At 40.4% G+C, this 19,569-nt stretch overlaps 2 protein-coding genes across 4 annotated transcripts; one reads left to right on the forward strand and one right to left on the reverse strand.

Moving 5' to 3' along the window:
- The first annotated feature begins 3,904 nt into the window (after positions 1-3,904).
- Positions 3,905-16,932, forward strand: LOC120565175 (ceramide synthase 2-like). Of its 3 annotated transcripts, none has more exons than XM_039810654.1 (11): positions 3,905-3,988; positions 5,343-5,519; positions 7,831-7,948; positions 9,439-9,557; positions 9,756-9,813; positions 10,044-10,094; positions 12,466-12,558; positions 13,013-13,141; positions 14,194-14,300; positions 14,650-14,806; positions 14,902-16,932. In XM_039810654.1, exons 2-11 carry the CDS (start codon positions 5,344-5,346, stop codon positions 15,100-15,102), a joined length of 1,209 nt encoding a protein of 402 aa, XP_039666588.1. In that variant the 5' UTR covers positions 3,905-3,988; position 5,343; the 3' UTR covers positions 15,103-16,932. The 3 variants fall into 3 exon arrangements, with proteins under 3 accessions (XP_039666588.1, XP_039666587.1, XP_039666586.1); XM_039810653.1 differs by lacking the exon at positions 3,905-3,988 and adding an exon at positions 4,009-4,148; XM_039810652.1 differs by lacking the exon at positions 3,905-3,988 and having other exon boundaries at positions 4,877-5,519.
- A 15-nt stretch (positions 16,933-16,947) lies between these two features.
- Positions 16,948-19,437, reverse strand: LOC120565174 (kelch-like protein 23). Its single transcript, XM_039810650.1, has 3 exons — positions 18,313-19,437; positions 17,688-18,099; positions 16,948-17,463 (listed from the first exon to the last, which is right to left on the reverse strand). Exons 1-3 carry the CDS (start codon positions 19,289-19,291, stop codon positions 17,160-17,162), a joined length of 1,695 nt encoding a protein of 564 aa, XP_039666584.1. The 5' UTR covers positions 19,292-19,437; the 3' UTR covers positions 16,948-17,159.
- Between the last annotated feature and the right edge of the window lie 132 nt (positions 19,438-19,569).

Consider the following 19,569-nt stretch of genomic DNA (forward strand, 5'->3'; position numbering starts at 1 on the left):
ATGCATGTGTATAATGAAAGAGAAATAAAGAGAAATAAAGAGAAGGAGAAAATTAGATGAACTACAGGAACTTCATTGTGTGTACAATGTGCCTGTGTATGCTCTTGTGTGTCTGGATCTAGACAAACAACTAATGGGTACATGTGCATGTGTGTTTTTGTGCACACTGTAATCCCAGTCAGGGTCCCATGGGAAAGGAGTGTGTGTGTGTGTGTGTGTGTGTGTGTGTGTGTGTGTGTGTGTGTGTGTGTGTGTGTGTGTGTGTGTGTGTGTGTGTGTGTGTGTGTGTGTGTGTGTGTGTGTGTGTGTGTGCGTCTGTTTCCTGGAGGAGCCCCCCTGGCCCCAGCTGAAACATGACTGTGCTCCAGCTAGGTCCTCAGCAGCTCAGCTCATCTTAGCCAGGCTCAGAGCCGCCACTGCCGCTGTTGGGAAGCATTGGTTTCCTGTGCACATTCCCCACCTCCCCCGCTGTGTTATTGTTGGCCCAGACAGAGGGGTACACAGCTAAGAACCAGGGGTCTTGCAGAGGCTTCCACGGGCCCTACTCCTCAAGGCCTGCAGAGCCCAGAAAAAGGCGGCTGGATGTACATGATGGTGGACCTTGTGGACATAGGGCTGCAGTAGTGGAAAAAGTATTCAGATTCTTTACTTAAGTAAAAGTACTAATACCACACTGTAAAAATACTCTGTTACAAGTAAAAGTCCTGCATTGAAAATGTTACTTAAGTAAAAGTATGTAAGTATCATCAGAAAAATCTTACCAAAGTATTGAAAGTAAAAGTACTCAATGCAGAAAAATCCTCACATTTTAGAAACTAAGTGTTTAATTGGCTAATCATTTCAGCTGTACTTGTATGCCTATATATTGTTGGGTTGTTTAATGTATAATAAAACATTGTATTTTATAAACTAGCCTACATTTGTTTTGTGTCAAAAATCTTAATAAGGTAGTGGATTACAAATCACAATATTTCTCTCTGAAATGTAATGGAGTAGAAGTAGAAAGTAGCATGAAAAGAAAAGACTCAAGTAAAATACAAGTACTTCAAATGTATACTTATGTACAGTACTTGAGTAAATGTACTTTGTTACATTCCACCACTGTTGGTTGTCAGTCGGTCAGTCCAACACTTTGGTGCAGACGGAAATATCTCAACTATTTAATGGCTTGCCGTGCTTTTTTGTGCAGACATTCCTGGTTCCCAGAGGATGAATCCTATTGACAACACCCCCTGACTTTTAGTAGTGTCACTATTAGATTCACATTTGTGTTTTCAACTGAAACCTCAACTATTGGATGAATTGCAGTGGAATTTGGTACACACATTCATTTTTCCATCAGGATGAATTATAATAACCTTGATGATCAGTTTAGTTTTCATCAGGTCCAATACTTTGGTTTACAGTATGACCAAATACCTGCTAAACTATAGACATTCCAACCTTTGAGTTTGGTTCTGATTAGCATATTTTAGCATGCTAACATGCAGAATTAAAATGGTGCACACAGTAAACATTATACCTGCTAAACACCAGCATGTTAGCAATGTCATTGTGAGCATGTTAGCTTGCTGATGTTAGCATTTAGCTGAACCACCACTGTGATGATTTAGCCTTGTTTCACTTTGCTTACCATTTTCACACTGTATATATTCTTACTTGCTGTATTTCTATCCAAATTGTTTTTGCATGGTGTAGCTCCCCTGGGGCTGCAGGTCAGGCCAAATAACAAACTGCAATCAGCCAGCAGAAAAAGCTTTTGTCACAGAGGAGAGGACGAATAAAAAGGTAGCAAAAAAAGCTGTGAATGTCATTAGGACACAAGAAAAGGCAGGAGGCATTAAATTATTTATGAACATGTATATTAATGCAATATTTATACAGACTACAAACACTTTTACACATGGTTTGAAGTTTAAAAAATTCAAACTGTTGCTCTGTATGTTCAGCATTTAATTAATATTTACCACCTTACCCGCTGTGCCATGTTTGTGCATCTGTTGTTGTGATTGGCCATAAAACAGGAAATGAACTCAGTGGTTGTCAAAACCCACTCTATAAACCATATGTATTCATTTCAAAACTAACTTTGACTTCACTTTTTGCATCACTGCTGTTTTAAAATGTTGCAGACATCTGTATTTGTGTATTAAGGGTCTACCACCCTGATCCACTAAATGAGGTAACCTGCTAATAGTCCAGACAGCGTACATTCCACATCAATAACATAATTACATGTCATAGATTTGCTAAGGCTTACTTTAAGGAAATTCACTAAACCCTGAGTGTATGACAAGGCAGTAAAAAGGGACTGGCCATTTGCATATTTGTGCATGACCGCATGTGAGTGTATCGACTTCCCGCAACACTATAGTATGTAATTAACCTCTTGTAGAACCTGTCACGCATATTTTCAGGAACTGACAGAAAAATCTCTTCATCTCTCCATCATAGCTGCATCATCAGTGACATGTTCTGTCTGAATCACACTCAACTCCAGCTCATGGTCACTTAGACCTGAGCAAGCCCTGCCAACTAAAGACAGTTAGTTTAGATAAAGCAGTCTAAGTTGAAACTCCAGCAACACCTGTAGTATAGAGAACAACTTTATTGCACACACACACACACACACACACAAAGTGAACAACTTGGGAAATGGTGGTTTATTGTCCTTCAGGCTGTTCTATAGAGCCCTCTAGGATTTATATATAGAAGCAAAATGGGCAGAGATAAAACTGCCAGTCATTGGCATTGTAAAGGTAAATACCTGGAATAACACCTCTTACTTTATTTCCTAAAGAGGTTAAACATTACATGGCATAGGCCAATATTTTCTTTATTACTACACCTACATCTACACGCTTAAGTAAATGGTTTGAACTATATATGACACACACAGCAATACCTGTATAAGGTGGTTACTTTGTCTGTATAACAAGTAAAATGCATTGATTTCATTACATGAATGTCAGTTACATACAGCATTACTGTAAATCCCATCACTATGTGCCTCCACACTTTACATCAGGATTCATCACTTAAGGTTTTTTGTTATACAAAGAGAAAGGAAAGTGTGTAGCCTATATTATCAACATAGACAACTGCTAGGTGGCATTTTCTCTTCTCTGTACGTACTGTGATTGGTATGAAAAGCAGCGCCATGTGAGCACCACTCTGAACCTTATCAGCATTCTTAACCTGGCATTTAAATGATGAATGATAGGCCTATGAGAGACAGGAAATATGTAGTAATTTCCTGTATCCACCCAGTACAGTGAAAACGTGTCGTTTCCTCCCTGATGATAACCAAACAAAAAACAAACTTGATAAGCTGGTGAAAAAACATGACTGTTGAAAGTATTCTGGTAAATACTAATAGTAACCAGGTAATATCCCCTATTACCTCTGTTGTAAATGTACTGCATGATGTACCTAATAAAATCTATAACATAATATTGAATTTACTCTAATTACTTCCCATTATGTTCTTCTCTGTTGTGTGTATTCTGCAAAATCCTGATACAATTGTATGACACCTCCACTCCTCTCTGTTGCTAAGTGTATTGTTACTTTTTTGGTGCACTAAAGAGATGTTTTGAATAAGCATAGTTCTTCTACAAAGAAATCATTGATGAAAGCACTGTCTTGGATTTATTTCCCTCTGCTCGCCTTAGGGAGTGGAACAAGAGGAAAATAGGACATCATTCAGGCTGCTGTGATCTTCTCCAGAAATGTTAATTAATGGCTCATTAATAACGAAATAAAAATACATTTGAAAAAAAGAGCATATAGATGCTTAGCTCCTGCAGTCTTGGCTGGTAAGAAATGGCTACCTAACCTTATCTCATGCAGGTGGGTGACACAAAACCCACCGAGATGACGATGAAAACAGCGCGTGCCTCTCCCCGCCCACACAGAAGAAGCAGGTTGCGTAACTCTCCCATTTGCTGCTGTGCATTTCTAATCTCCATCAAAGGAGCGCGGACAGGTAACCGCAATGTCGCATTTATATTCTGTCATGGAACAACAAGGGGGCGGTTTGACGGTGTTTCTGACATGTGAAGTAGATACATGTGATTAAAAAGGCAGGTTGTTTGATGATAGGCTATATGGCTGTTCGGTTCCAGGCTGTTCGGCGATAGCGGGATGTGAGAGGCTTCCTGTGGCGACCAGACTTTATGGGATTATTATTAATAATAGGCTATGTGTCGTGTTTTTGATATATAACTTGATTTGTGTGTCTCTGGTTGTGTGTCGTTGGATGTTTTTGGTTTGTTTTGTAGGCAGGCTGCATGGAGGCTTTAACACACGCTGTCATGCTTAACCGCTATGATCAATATGCCGCATAATATCACGCGATGAGAAGCAGCTTTTAAACTCATATCGATCAGCTGTGAGCATGTGGTTTCATAATCGCACAATCGTGTGTATGTCTGTTTGTGTGTTTATGAATGTGTGTGTGTGTGTGTGTGTGTGTGTGTGTGTGTGTGTGTGTGTGTGTGTGTGTGTGTGTGTGTGTGTGTGTGTGTGTGTGTGTGTTGGATTTGTATTTTGTTATGTATTAAGCTGTAATGTACTGTTGTTTTTTCTTGTTGTTGTCTCCTTGCTAAACCAATGAATATGATCACTTCATTTTTCAGGCGAAAATGTCGAATAGCCTATCTTGTGTTTCCGCTCCTCAAATGTGATGATTGGCTGCTTTTCTTAGCCATAGTGTAAGCTGAGGGGTTTGGACTACATTTCCCCCCTATTTTCTGATATTTTTATACATACCTGCAAACTAGTCGCTTTTCGGCGAAAATCGCCGTTTTGAATGGGAAAATGTACGCGAATCGTGTAGATCCGAAGAGTTTTTATTTTTTTGGGGGGGGGGGGACCCGGTGTTAATACGTCACCGGTGCCTTAACAACCGTTATCTACCGGACCGAATAGCAACTCGGATTTCGTTGCCTTATTTTGCCTCCGCTTCTCTCTGATGCTCCGAAAACGGGGATGATGATGTGTCACCTTTTTCAGCCCTTCTGTTTATAGACCAACAGAACTAATTAAGATCAAGAAATCAAGAAAACAAACTGCAGATTAAGTGGTTCACGTGTGTGTGTGTGTGTGTGTGTGTGTGTGTGTGTGTGTGTGTGTGTGTGTGTGTGTGTGTGTGTGTGTGTGTGTGTGTGTGTGTGTGAACATGCAAGAGGCTGCTTTGCTCCCTGCATCTTTTAAGGTCGGATCTTGAGGGTCTCTGCTGTTATATGAATATGAAATATGAATAAGACATCAATGTTTTAACAGTTAGGTCTGCTCTGGAGCTCGAAAAACTCTCACATGAACTGTTCTCCTCTCCTCAGGATGGAGGCCCTGTTAAATGAGTGGCTTTGGCGGGAGGAGTACTGGCTTCCTCCTGGCATCCGCTGGCAGGACATTGAGATGAAGGAAGACGAGGGTCGCTTCCCTCTACCCAGGGATCTCATCTACACCTTGCCACTGGCCTTCGCCTTTATAGCCTTCAGAATTGTCTTTGAGAGGTAAGACACACCTGCCTCCATCAGAGCTGGACCATGAAATCACAGATGCAAGATCTACTTTTTCGTTGTTTTCTTTAACTTTGACGTCTGCTGTGCTTGACTCGCTGGAGCAGTACGTTTTCAAGATATATGGTGGAAATTTGTGGTGATCTTAAATGGTGTATCATTGATGTCAAGTATCAAGGAAACTTTAACAGAGATGGGGACTTGAGTCTGTCACCAGGTGTAGCAAATGTTTAAACACATTGTGTGTGTCTTTCCTCTTGGCACTGGTCATGCTGGCTGGCTGGCTGGCTGACTGGATGGTTTTCAGCCTGCTAAACTGCCTGTGTAGCTCAGCATAATGGCTCCTTTACCCTTCATTAGTGCTCCCAGTAGATGGAGGGTATAGATCAGACATGCAGTGGGAGGCAGGCCTCACGAGTGGACAGTTTTTAGCTGTGTGAAAGCCCTTCATCCTCTCAGAGGGACTAGGCTCTGCCTTATAAAATGTGCTGTGTATGTTGGAGGAAAGGGAGGATAATAACTATTATGATGATGGTGGTGTCTTTACAGTTGATGTAGGTTTAAAGCAAACTTCAGCTGGTGGGCTTTACTCAAGTTTCTGATGTTGAATGGCTACTGATGCTGTGATGATTCGCAGTACTCATTGCTAGAATGGCATCAAAAAGACAGATGGACACACAAACTAAACATAATGGCATACAAGTATGATATTTTCTTTTTTACAGAACATTTTCTGTGCACACTTTGCCACTTTTCTGCACCAATAAAAGACAATATGATATTATAGGACTGGGGGCCTGTCTATATGTGTATAAACTATTACACCATGGATCACCATCATGAATCTCTTACTAACCTTAAATTTACACATATTAGAAGTTTTAACCAATCAGCACACAGTACAGTCTGGAAATCCAGAATCTGGTGAACTTTGAAGGTGAAACTGGGATGGAAATATCATGCACGATGTGTTAAAAACATGTCATCATTACATGCATCATTATCAAGGTCAGTTTATTGTGTTATATATTTTAGATTGTATCACTCAGCCATATGATATGTGGCAAAGGAGTAATGCAACATTTATTTTGTCTTCGAGAGCATTCTGTTTTTTTTTCACAGGTTGCATCAATTGTGTGAATCAAAGACCAAGTGGCTCAGGAACGCTTGTATTGTGAAAATTGTAAATTGGCAGGAAAGTTAACTTAACTTGTTTTGCTGGTAGCAGGAGAAGAATGGAGAATGTGATGTGATGGATAAACAGATAGGAGACTTGTTTGCATACTTTCCCTTATCAGCTCATATATTATCTGTCCTAACGTTAAACTTAAACTTGTGAGCTTGCTTGGCATGAGCTGTGTACAATTAGTACCATTACTTTGGCTTAAAGCCTAATTTGTACCTTCATCAGATATTTGTTAGAGTAGTAACATCAGATGTATTACTAGCAGAGGAGGGGTCAGCATATGCTGAATACCAGCATGTACCTGTGTGTGTTAGTGGTGGGTATGTGTAGTTTGAGGTCCAAATGTTTGTTAGTTGTTGTGGTGTCCAGTCAGCTGGAAGGTGAAAATGTATGTCTTATTTCGATCATCCTGGGCCGCAGCTGTTTCCTGTGTTGAGGTAGGGTGTGTGTGTGTGTGTGTGTGTGTGTGTGTGTGTGTGTGTGTGTGTGTGTGTGTGTGTGTGTGTGTTTGTGTGTGTGTGTGTGTGTGTGTGTGTGTGTGTGTGTGTGTGTGTGTGTGTGTGTGTGTGTGTGTGTGTGTGTGTCTGTGTGTTGGGGTTCCTGTAACCAGAGACAATGTTTGTCTCTGTGTAAAGCTTTCCAGACCATCTCATTCCTTCTCATCTTTCCTTCCCTGCCCACTTCAGGATCATTATCTCTGAGGTAGAGTTACACACATGTGATTATGCACACACACGTTAATGAAAACATCTTTCCGAGGGCTTTTACACTCACATTGTCCTCTCTTTTTCCCTCTGTCTCCCTCCCTCTGTAACACACACACTCACACATGCAGATCAAGTGTCTCTTGATGCCATCTCTTTGCTAATGGCAAAGGCCGTCTGGCCAAATGTCACAATACAGCCATGAGAGCGGCTCTACAGGCTGTCAGGAGCATCATAATGAGCAAGCTTGTTGCCATTACTCTGTACTGAACTTTGGTAGGATCACATTGGACAGCTGTTAATGTCATCTCACATTAATCCCTCTGGAATTATAATCCAGTTGGTTGGACTATCAAGATTGAAGTTGTTATGGAAAAAACATTAATTTTTTCGCTCATGTTCTCTGTCCTCTCAGGCTCATCGCCGTCCCATTAAGCAAACATTTTGATGTGAAGGACCGGATTAGGATTCAAGCCGCTTCCATCCCAAAGCTGGAGACCTTCTACAAACAGAACAGTGCGCAACCATCGCAAGTTCGTATTACCCCCCACACACACACACTACAGCGGGAGGAGATAAAACTGTGTCTGAGGGTCTGAAAGCAGTTCTTTATGTCAAACTAGTATCCCACAGAGATGCTGTATAACCTGCAGAGTAGATGAAAATCTTAACAGGACTGTGCACCACAAGACTCACTCTAATAATGCTTAGTGTGTTTCTAATAGTCAGGAACAGTGAAGGTAAAGGCATGATTGACTAATGCAAACATATGGAGGTTTACATACATTTGCAAACCAAAATTCAGAGAGTGAAGACAGGCTGTTGCTCTATTGTATCATCTACTGGTTCTGAATGTCGTATAAAGAGCCTTTACAGTTTTTTTCGATTGCTAAACGACAGTGGGCACAACTGGAGTCACATGTGCAAAACAGTCTGCACAGCAGCAGTTCATGTGGACCAAACTTAAGTTCGTTTTTCATTGCTTGAACACAGTTTTCAAAACTCTACACACTAATCCCATGGCTTTAACAACAACGTGCACAACACTGTAGATTTACAGCACTTTGTTCCAATGCTAACACACTGCTGTCAAAACTGTTAACCACACATTCAAAACAGAATAGATTTCAGTCTGGTGCCTATCAAACACTGCTGATTGCAATTTTAGCTGAAAGCCTAAGCAGGTGTCTTGTTTTAGACTAGTTAGTGAACATATATGGTATTTATACAGAGGAAGCTCAGAAAGCCTTTTTTTGTATACAAATACCAAATAGGAATGAAACAATTATACACTGTACCGTTTTAGAGAAACAGGTAAAAGAGGTAAGAGAGACCAATATGTCCAGGTAAGATGTCTGAGGTTATATACACAGCTATAAAAAAAAAGTGAAAAATACTATATTTTTACAATAGTAAAACTTTAGCAATCGAAAAAAACTGTAAACAGCTATCAGTGTGCTCTCTGTTCTCCTCACTAATCACTATCACATTTTATTGCCATCATTTGCTTCTGTGAAACTGCTAATCAGAAGTGTTAGATAACCTCTGCATGAAACACAATAACTTTATGATGACATTCATATATATCTGTTTCACTGTGCAGAGAAAGTTTTACTATTTCCCCTTAATCAGTGAACAGGTGTAGGCAGAGAGGAGAAGACAGAAGATTAGGTTCACATGGAAATCTCCACCCTCCTCTTGGTTTGATTTCGCACTGCGACACTGATGTCCATGCACTGCTCTGCACATGACTTGACATATTAAAATGCACCGCTCAGTGAGCTGTGTTGTGTGTCTATGCATGTGCATAGATGTGTGTATGTTCATGTGCATGTATTGTATGTAAGTAATTAGGTTTCCTCTAGCACAAGGACATATTTTGCAGAGCCACAACCCTGTGTAAAGGATCAGGATGCAGAAAGAGAGAGTTGCCATTGTCTCAAGTGCAAAAATGAAGTCTAACCCTGTATGCGTGCACCTATACTGTATGTGTAAATATGTATTTGTGTTTCTGTGCATTAAGAGTGAGGTGGTGAGCTTGTGTAAGCAATGTGGACTTTCCCAGAGAAAGATCCAGACCTGGTTCAGACGCAGAAGGCACCAGGACCGACCCAGCAACACCAAAAAGTTCTGCGAGGCCTCGTGAGTTTTTGTTTTCCTAAACACAGTACACACAATGCATCAGTAATAATTCAGCATGTTCGAATGAAACGTTACAGTACTGCTGTACAGCATGCCTCTCATGACATTTCTTCTATTTGTTCCTAATAAAACAAATTCAGTAACTGAATTCATACAATGGTCTCAAAAAATGTTTGGTGTTTATTTTTATCTGTGCAGCTGGCGTTTTGTCTTTTACCTCGTATCGTTCACTGCGGGGCTCGGCTCTTTAATTAATGTAAGTCTGTTAGTCCCTTTTTTTTTAGAAAGATCAGCCTTCCTTATTGATTACAGTTATTTATACAATGTGAACGAATAACAATGGGACTTGTTATTGGATGTGAGAAGTGATATATACACATTTTAATACTCCCATGTGGTGTCATAGTCACACACTGTATAACTTTATTTGCTTTCGAGGCTGAAGTTTGTATCATGTGAAGAAGAGATGATTGTTTGATCTTCCAGACTCCGTGGTTCTGGGATCACAGAGAGTGTTGGAGGGGTTATCCCAAGCAGGTGAGCAGGACATAGCATGATTTGAAATGAAAGTTTTAATGTCGTTGATGTGAACTGTTGATCGTTATCAGGCAGGATTTCATAAGACAATCTAGGTTTTTTAAAGGAAAATTTATGTGATTTTCTTTCATTCCAGAAATGCCAGTAAGAACTCAGTTATTTTACTCTTGATTATTTTGTTGTCTTTTCATTTAGATACATCAGAAAAGGGTAATAATAATTTTTTTAACCTTTATTTATTAAGGGAAGGTTTACTGAGAGGCAACCTCTCTTTTGCAGGAACGCCCTGATCACATTCACACAGTTACACATTCATACCTGGAAGCTGCCCAGTACAACCACAGTCTGATCTGCTGGCCACTGAGCAGCTCCACTGGAATGGAATAACGAATGCATAACTAAATGGAATATCTTTGGCTTTGGACTGTTGGTTGGACAAAACATGCAATTTGAAAACATTATTCTATGCTCATTGAGCTTGTAATGGGAATTGTTTACTATTTCCCAACAATTTATAGAGTAAATAATCAATTATCTGACAATAAATTACAGATTTATTGGTAGCGACAGTAAATGTTGTCTATACACAGCCCTAGTACCATTATCAACCTTGTCTCAAGCACAACTGGGATGTACGCTAACACCTTTAAAATAAAGGTGAGTAGAAAAAACAACAGCTAAAAGGAACTCAACAAAATAAGGTATTTAGCCTGTGTAGAAGACAGATGACTTTGAATTCATATCATAACACAGTTTGGTCAGTACACTCCACCCACCCATTAATGTTTTTGCCCTGAGTTTGAAAAGCTAATGTCTCTTCTGCGTTGATGACACTTAGGTATGCCTGCAGGTCGGCATTCCTTGGGGAAGCCAGCCCCCCTGACTGCAGGGTCAGGGCCTCGAACAGAAAACACTAGAAAAAATGCAAAGCCGCATGTCTCTGTATCTGCAGTTTGACTGATTACAGCTCCTCCAGGCAACACTGCCGCCGACCTTTTTTTTCCATTTCTAAGGTCTTGTGGCTTCTGACAGAGAGAAAGGATGTTTTTAAATGCTTCAGTCCACTTCCTACCATTGTGTTGCTGCAGACTGTGAATGCATGATATGTTTTGATTTGAGATAGTATACCACCACTCTCTTTGAATAGAAAACACTTTAAATATAGCCTACAGTATGTTCTAGATCAGGGGTCTTTTTTTAAGCCAAGGACCCCTTAAATGAAAGAGACCGATCAGGGACCCCCTACCACATATATTGTATAAAATTAAGTTGCATATTAATCTGGTCCTACAGTAACTTTTGAGGGCAACCTAAAGCATTTTTAGATACCTTTTTTTTGCATAGAATACTAAGCTATTCAAATAGCCTAATAATTGTTGGCATGATTTTATAACTCATGTTTTAATGTTTAACACACATGTGGAACAGTCAATCCTTTGGGATGAACTGTATCTGTGGATGGCTACCTTAGTGACTACATTACCTGTTGGCCAGTAAGATTATCATCAGTGGGGTATAACAACAATAATATGTTGGAATCATGTTAAGATTTTTAAATTTTTTGAAAAAAAATTTACAATTATCTGGAGTAACTCTGATGACCCCCTAGAGGTCCCGGACACCCTGTTGAAGATCCCTGTTCTAGATGGTAATGTGAGGGAGGTATTATGGGACCATTAAGAGCTTTGGAAACACTTGCTCGACTTCACCAATGTACTTTTTCACACACACACACACACACACACACACACACACACACACACACACACACAAACACACAGACACACACAAAGCCCTCCTAGGGACTGGTGTTGCGAATTAGCCTTGGCTACAAACACTGTGATACAGGCATCGGATTGTTATTTCTGTAATAATCTATGCTTTTTTGTATCTGTCCCTATTTAAATAAAAAAAAAAAAATTAAAATAAAAAGAAAAACACGCACACACACAAACCAACTACACAGGGGGAAGCTGTTAATGCTCAGCCCTGTGGAATCCTGGGTAGTTTTAGGACAAAGGGTGCCTTTGGGGGTCCGATTACCTCCAACTCCCTAAAAAATTATCTTCAGATCTTTCTCAGCACACACATGCTCGAGGGGCCAAGTCACTTCGCAATATCAGTTCATTCTCCTCTTTTAGCTTTTTAAACATCTACTTGAACAACATAAGTTTTTGCAAAACTGGCAAGAGTTTCACAAAATGTGTTTAGATTGTTTTGCTGCCTGAACACGCTTCAACATACAGCTATCTACATTATGTTTTCATGAGGCTTCACAGATAAGCAGGATGATGGATGATGGTTCTGTTCTGCCACATACCACTAAATGTTAATTTGGACTTATTGTTTCTCTCTTCCTCTCATTCCTCAGCCCGTGGCCGAGGCTCATTACTGGTATTACATCTTGGAAATGGGCTTCTATTTGTCGCTGCTTCTGTGCGTCTCTGTGGACATCAAGCGAAAAGTGAGTTCGATTGATTGATTTTCAGGGATCTTGTGCTCTGAACTACTCAGTAAGACTTTCTGTATTGCTGAGTTGATCTACATACAGAAATTACACTAAATAATTAATGTAATTCTTCTATTTTTCATGCTTCTGTGTTTTAAGGAAACAGTTTCAGATGCTTGCTGCTGCTGCTGCTGCTGCTGCTGTTGCTCCTGCAGCCTTGTTAGGAAACTTCCTAAATTCAGTGTAGGAAAAAAACTAAGATGGTTATACCAACAGCTCCAAACTGCTGATCAAAGATATCTGAGCTTCAAACACAACCACAAATCACTCCAGACAACATGAAAATCTGCCTTTCCAATACTTGGACACTGATGAACAAGACTGCAGATGGAGAGCTGCTGAAGACTTAGTTATGCTACTATACATCTTCCTACTGTGTGGTCTCTGTGTGTTCATGTGTGCGTTCCAGGACTTCAAGGAGCAGGTCATTCATCACATCGCCACCATATTCCTCATCGGTTTCTCCTACTGTGCCAACTATGTGAGGGTTGGCACTCTGGTGATGCTGGTGCACGATTCTTCTGACTTCCTTCTCGAGGTAAAACCTCACATGAATTTCAATCTGCTTGAAGTTATTTGTTCATTCAATGGTGTACTTTAAGTTGGAGAAGAGGGAATGAGGAAATGCATCACTAAAATGTTCTGAAAGTTGAAACAACTCTGTTAACTCACATGCTTTGAAATGCCAAAAAACATTGTACAAAGGTCACAGAGAACTTGCCTTGAATACACCCATTGTGTGTATTTATTGCGGAAGTTTTCTTTACACCCTGGCACATTATAAACCTACGTCCAGTATGACCTGATCTGCACATAAAAAAACATTATGGTCAATGGTCTATGGTAAAAAATACCCTTTCTGGCTGTAAAAGTCTTACCTGCAAGTCCCTCAGCAAAACAATAGCTCCATTGTTCCATTGTGGCTTTATGAGGCTGATTTTCCTGGGTGTAACATTTCACTGATTGTATCTGAAAATAACAATTGCCACTGTCAACTCAGAGCTGAGTAAATATGTGGAGCTATATGTGACCTCAGGCGTCTGGCCTCTGATAAAAGTCAGACGGGCGACATATAATTATATTCAGCCACTAACTCTTGCACAGCCAAACATGTTTCTGAGTAGTATATAATAGGAATTGACAACTATTACAATTCATAATTACAGATTATGAATCAATTATATTTTTGGCCTGTGAAAGTCTATTGTGAACTGTATTGCCTGAATTAATTCATCTCTGTCCTGCCACTGCTGGAGATCTCATTTTGGAGTATTTATTTTTGTTTTACATTTTAAAAAATCTTCTTTTGTCATAATTTTTGTCATTGGAATATTTCATTTGAGAGAATGGTAGGGATATTTTCTGATAAAGCAAACCATAGTTGATAAAATAAGCTCAGGCAAGGTACAGTACGTGGTTAGGGAGAATATCCTGCAGCTAAAAGTCTTCAGTCTTGTTGGCTGCTCACTGTAAGTTGCTCTGGATACAATATCAGAAAAAAGCCTTGGATTGTATGTAGAAATTAATCATAGATGTAAGCTGTAAGAGTGTTTGGTTTGGATAACTAAGAGGGACTTTTTCATCTGAAAGTCTGCCAAGATGCTTCACTATGCTGGCTGGACGAAGACGTGCGACTCACTGTTTGTCATCTTCTCTCTGGTCTTCCTGGTGACGAGGCTGGTGGTGTTTCCTTGCAGGTAAAACAGGTTTCCTGTTTTCTCCCAACTTTAACACATGTTATATATAATATATATGATATGTATATACTGCATCATACACTGCACTTGTTTTTGTAGTTCCTGTATGTGTGTACTAATGTTAACCTGTTAAGGATCTGCTCTGTTCAGCAGCAAGCAACTCCATGTTATCTTGTTTTTCCTTATGCATCTTTGCCCTGTTCTCTCTCTCCCATCAACCTGACATCACTGGTTTCTTACCTAGGAGCAGCAGGTCTACAGTCCCAGGCAAAGAGTTGAGAAACCTGAGTGGTCAAAATGCTCTGAACCTTTCAAGATTTGCGATACTAAAACTGTGTTTGTTTTGCAGAGTGGTCCACACAACCTTGGTGGTGTCTGTAGAATTCTTCCAGCCCTTCTTTGGTTATTATTTCTTCAACGCCCTTCTGTTAGTGCTGCAAGCATTGCACATCTTCTGGGCTAATCTCATCCTGCGCATGGTCTACAAATTTGTGTTCCTGGGCAAGGTGAGAAGAGTGCGAATGAAAAGGGAACGGCAAATGAGTACAGTCAATTTTGGACCAAATATTGTTTGTTTTTTAATATATTGTTTTCTTCATAGGTGGAGCGTGATGAACGCAGCGATGAGGAAAGTGAGGTGGATGATGAAGAGGAGGAGCCTGAGGAAGAAGAGGATGAGTGCAGCTGGGAGCAAAGAAAGGTTGCAATCAACTCCAAACTGGCATCGCTGGCTAACAACTGTGTCCTGAACAACCTGACCAACCAGAGGAATATAAACAGCAGACTGCCCAAAGCCAGATAGTGGAGCAACCTCGTTATGCGTCGACCGAGCCTTTCCAGAAGATTGTATTATTTACCCTTTCCGCCTATTGGTGATTAACTCATTTCTGACATATGATACATCCACATGGCTTGTGTACATCCCACGGAGTCCACTGATGATTTCAGACAAGGGTTGGTCTGCATCCTGCTTATCTTCAAAAAAAGAAGGTGAAGAAGCACAGATGAAGAAACGCCATCATTACTGTCACCCATACCACTGCATACTGATAAAATATATATGGCAAAACAAGGAGTGAAATTTCCTGAACAACAAATCATATGTTTTTGCATATTTTGTATTAATGCTGTTTCTTTTCATTGTATTATAATAACTAGTTTGTAAATACATAAGGATACAATTTCCTGACCTGTGCTATAATGCATTTATCCTTTCTTTGGTCAACAAGGAAAACTAAATGTGTTTTACACAAAATCAAACTGTTCTATCTAAAATAATATGTTTTAAACAGAGCGAAGCTAGAATCTAATAGTAATTCACTCTCCCAGCTTTGCATCCACATACACAATACAGTATGGTTGATTGAACATAGACTATCAAAGAATATTGATCGTAGTAAATCTGTTGATAAACCACTTCATATATCTAACAGGTCAATTTTATGTTGTTGCAACTTGTGACAGAATCTAAATGGCTACTGCAGAAGTCCCATAAAGTTGTATTTTTCTGTGATAGGATTTGATTTAGGTCTAAGCTCACGTCTTAGCAGAGATATGGTGCCCCCTGGTGCAAAAATAAGAATGTATCGTTGTAGAGAAAGCACTCTCCGTGTCTGATAAAAATGATGCCTTTACAAAAAAAAATGACTGCTCCTAAAAATAAGGACCTAAACCACATTTATGTGAGTGTGTGTTGTGTTTGTTTTTCTACTTTGAATAACATGTTACCATGTAGGCAGCATGATTTCTCAATGAGGTCTTTTGGTTAAGGTTTGCTGAACTGGACTTTATTTTTGTGCTTTGGCTGATGTTTTTACACTATTCTGTGATAAACACTTAATATTAAGCTCTGTGTGTAAGTAGGATTGCCATCACTGGACAGGTTTTACTGTGACGAATTTTAATGTTTAGCTTGAAATGTTGGTGAGGCAGCGGCTGGTACATAGTACCTAGTGCACACAGATGGGCATTAGAGAAATGTGAGATATTTTAGATAGCAGAACAATCTACAAAGGTCAAATGCTTTATAGCTCAGATGAAATGTAAGCAGATGAAATGTAAGGATTTGATGATTTTTATAAAAGATGGCATATTTTGATATCACTAGACCAGACTGCTAGGAACAAGAGGTCACTTGGATTTTAACATGTATTTTAACACAGCGAAAGATGTGGCTCAGTGTCTGTAAAGTGTTTCCAGGCTAGGCTCTAGATAGTGCATCATTATTGTCAACAGTACAGCACAGAGATCTTGTTCAGAAACCATCAAACTACAGTACACTCATACACAGTATTCACTACCCAAAACTGGTGTTAGGTTAGTGAGAGCAACTCTTCAAGATAAGTGGTTAGAGTAGAAATGTGTCTGTCTCTGAACGGGGACTTAACAGCACTGGGGCCCACACATGATCAAGTTATAGAGCACTAAAAGTGCTGATCCACTATATAACGCGCCATGACCTCCACTAGAATATTGTTTTATAAATAAAAGAAAATAGATATAAAACCAGGAGCAATGTCACGTTTCCACAAAAGTAACACTTGACTGTTCTCTTATGACTGCACACGGATGCATTATTGATTGAGTGGCCAGTTGGAAAGTTTTAATAAATTACTTCTATTGAATAAATTAACAATGCTGTCTTATTTTAAGTTGAAGTATGTGAGTATGTGTTAATTCAATCAATTTTTCGGATTTTCTTTTAATGAAACAGCTTTTTATTTTATTTATTTTTTCTTCACCCAAATCATGACCTCTTACATAGAAATCTACTTGTAAAGTGCAAGACACTACACGCATACACATAACCACAAATAGTGTTATATGTGGAATAGATTAATGCATTTTCATTCAGTCACATCACACGACCATTCTCATGGTGACACACCCTCTGAGGGGCACAGGGCAGGGTATGGCATCATCAACCTCAATGTAAGTGTCTATGTAAGGATCCATCAGCACCATGTTTGGGAATGCTTTGTTACTCTTCCTCTCGCTGACCAAATAAATTTGGCCGTTCACTGTTGTGCAGCCACAGAAGAACTTCCTGTCCAGACATTCCTCCTCCAGCACAGTCCACTCGTCTGTCTCTACGTCAAAACGCAAAGCTTGACCTCCAAACAGGTAGAGGGCGCCGTTGAGCTCCGTGGCAACCAGGTCATATCTGTGAAAGGGTTGGAGAAAAAAAAAAAGAGGTTCATTTTCAGGTAATAACCCTGCTAACTAAGGTGGAAAAGAGAAGCTATTTAAAAATAAAATAAATAAAACAAAATAAACAAAAAGGATTACCGGTAACTATTTTAAAAAACAATATCTTAATAAAGAAATATCAGTTGGTGTTGAGAAAGCAAAGATGAAGAGTTGGTGCACTATTGAAAAGTCACTCACCGTGGAAATGGAGAATAGGAGACCACATCCCACTGATCCTCCTTCACTGTGTACCTCTGAATTCCACCGTACACTTCCCCGTTTTCATCCAGGCCACACGCCACGTAGATACACGACCCCAGAGCAGCAATGGCTGCCCTCTCCACAGCCCTAACCATTGGGCTGACCCCCTCCCAACCCTCCTCCGACCCCAGGACCAGCCTTTCCACATCGTCCACAAGCCCTTCATCCATGCTGCCCCCTAGGACATACAGTACAGAGTCCAGCCCTATGGAGCAGTGGCTGTGCCTGGACTTCTGCAGGGCCGGCCCATCCACCCAGCGCTGGTTCCCACATTCGTATATCCTGACCCAGTCCACACTAAACCACAGCACATCCCGGAAGTAGCCGCCGGTCACAACCACATTGTCTCCTGCATAACGAGTCAATCATAAAATAAAATAAAATGTAATTCTAAGGTATTCAACATACATATGTTGTGTTATTTGGCATTTAATGTAAGAACAAAGATAGATTGAGATGCATTTACACACTCCACATGAGGAATAATGCACATTCAGTCCCTAACTTACCAGTTTCATTACTACCCTCATCTTAATCACTGTCATTCACATCAAACCATTACCTACTGCAGCTACCGAGTACTGTGTGAGGTTCTTCCTCTGCAAAGGTGGACAGCGCTGCCATCTACCACTGAGTGGGTGAAACTGGTAAAGTGACTGCTGCTCCTGATCGTGAGGTCCACCTAGGACAAAGAGGGTGTCTCTGGCCCTGGTCCTTGTCATTGACCTCCCCATTGACCAAGATGCCGGGAAATGTTCATTCAGCATGCAGATGAGCTTGGCTCTAGGGTCACAGCTTTTCATTTTGGTTAAAAGATCAGTGATAAATGGTAAAGAGAGCGACTCAGGCCTCACCAGCTGAATGAGCTCCAGAAAATGTTCCTCTCGTTTAGGGTCAAATGACACCCAGCGCAGGGTGGCGTCCAGGGCCACATCATCTTTATGGATGGCCAGGTCATCACAGGCAAGAAGGTCTGCTACGGTCTCCTTAGACAGGGACAGGAAGTCCTCTTCAGCGACAACAGCAGAGAAGTGTGTGAGCACCACCTGTCGTGCTGTGGTGTAGAGATGAGTGCAGCCCAGCCGCCAGGCGTAGGCCATCATTCCCAGACAGTTACTGAGGTGTAGCTCACGCTCCAAGAACTTGCAGCACAGCAGCCTGGCTCGCTCCAGTTGTAAAAAGTCTGCGGTCTCAAGGATCCCCAGAACGTTTGTTCTGTCCAGAGTTAGGTTGGATGTCTTGCTGTATTCCATCAAAACCCTGAAATCCTTAAGACTCACACCTTTGAGCTCAACTTTCCTTTTGGTGCTCTCTAGGCCACAGCCAAAAAACAGAGCCCTGAAGTAGGGACTCTGGACGGCCAGTCGTTTACGGTTGACATAAAAACTCTCTCCTTCTACACAAAGAATAGCATCAGAGATTACATCAGGCGCAGAGACATGTAAAGCAGATTCTTCCTCCTCTAGTTTGTTTATCTGTTCAGAGAGAACTGTGAATTTAAAGCTCTGAGGTTTTAGCTCAGTGTCGGCTCTGCCGGCCATGTCACAGCCACACCAACCGTCTTCTGCACAGTGCCTCGTCCTCGTTCTAGTTTACAACACACCAACTGGTGTTATTAATAGACTTTCTCCCCTGACTGACTGCTGGCTAAACACAACAAGGAAAAGGAGGTCAGTTTGAAAAACAGATGCTATTTATGCAACAGATAGGTTAGTGACTTATAATTAAACACTAGTTGTTTGATTATTAAACTCTGATCATTTTCTCCTGTTATTAAATTAATAATAGAGACAACAAACCAATAAACAATAAACCAATG

Source organism: Perca fluviatilis, chromosome 9 (genome assembly GCF_010015445.1).
Source record: "Perca fluviatilis chromosome 9, GENO_Pfluv_1.0, whole genome shotgun sequence".
In the NCBI taxonomy this organism is placed as follows: domain Eukaryota; kingdom Metazoa; phylum Chordata; class Actinopteri; order Perciformes; family Percidae; genus Perca; species Perca fluviatilis.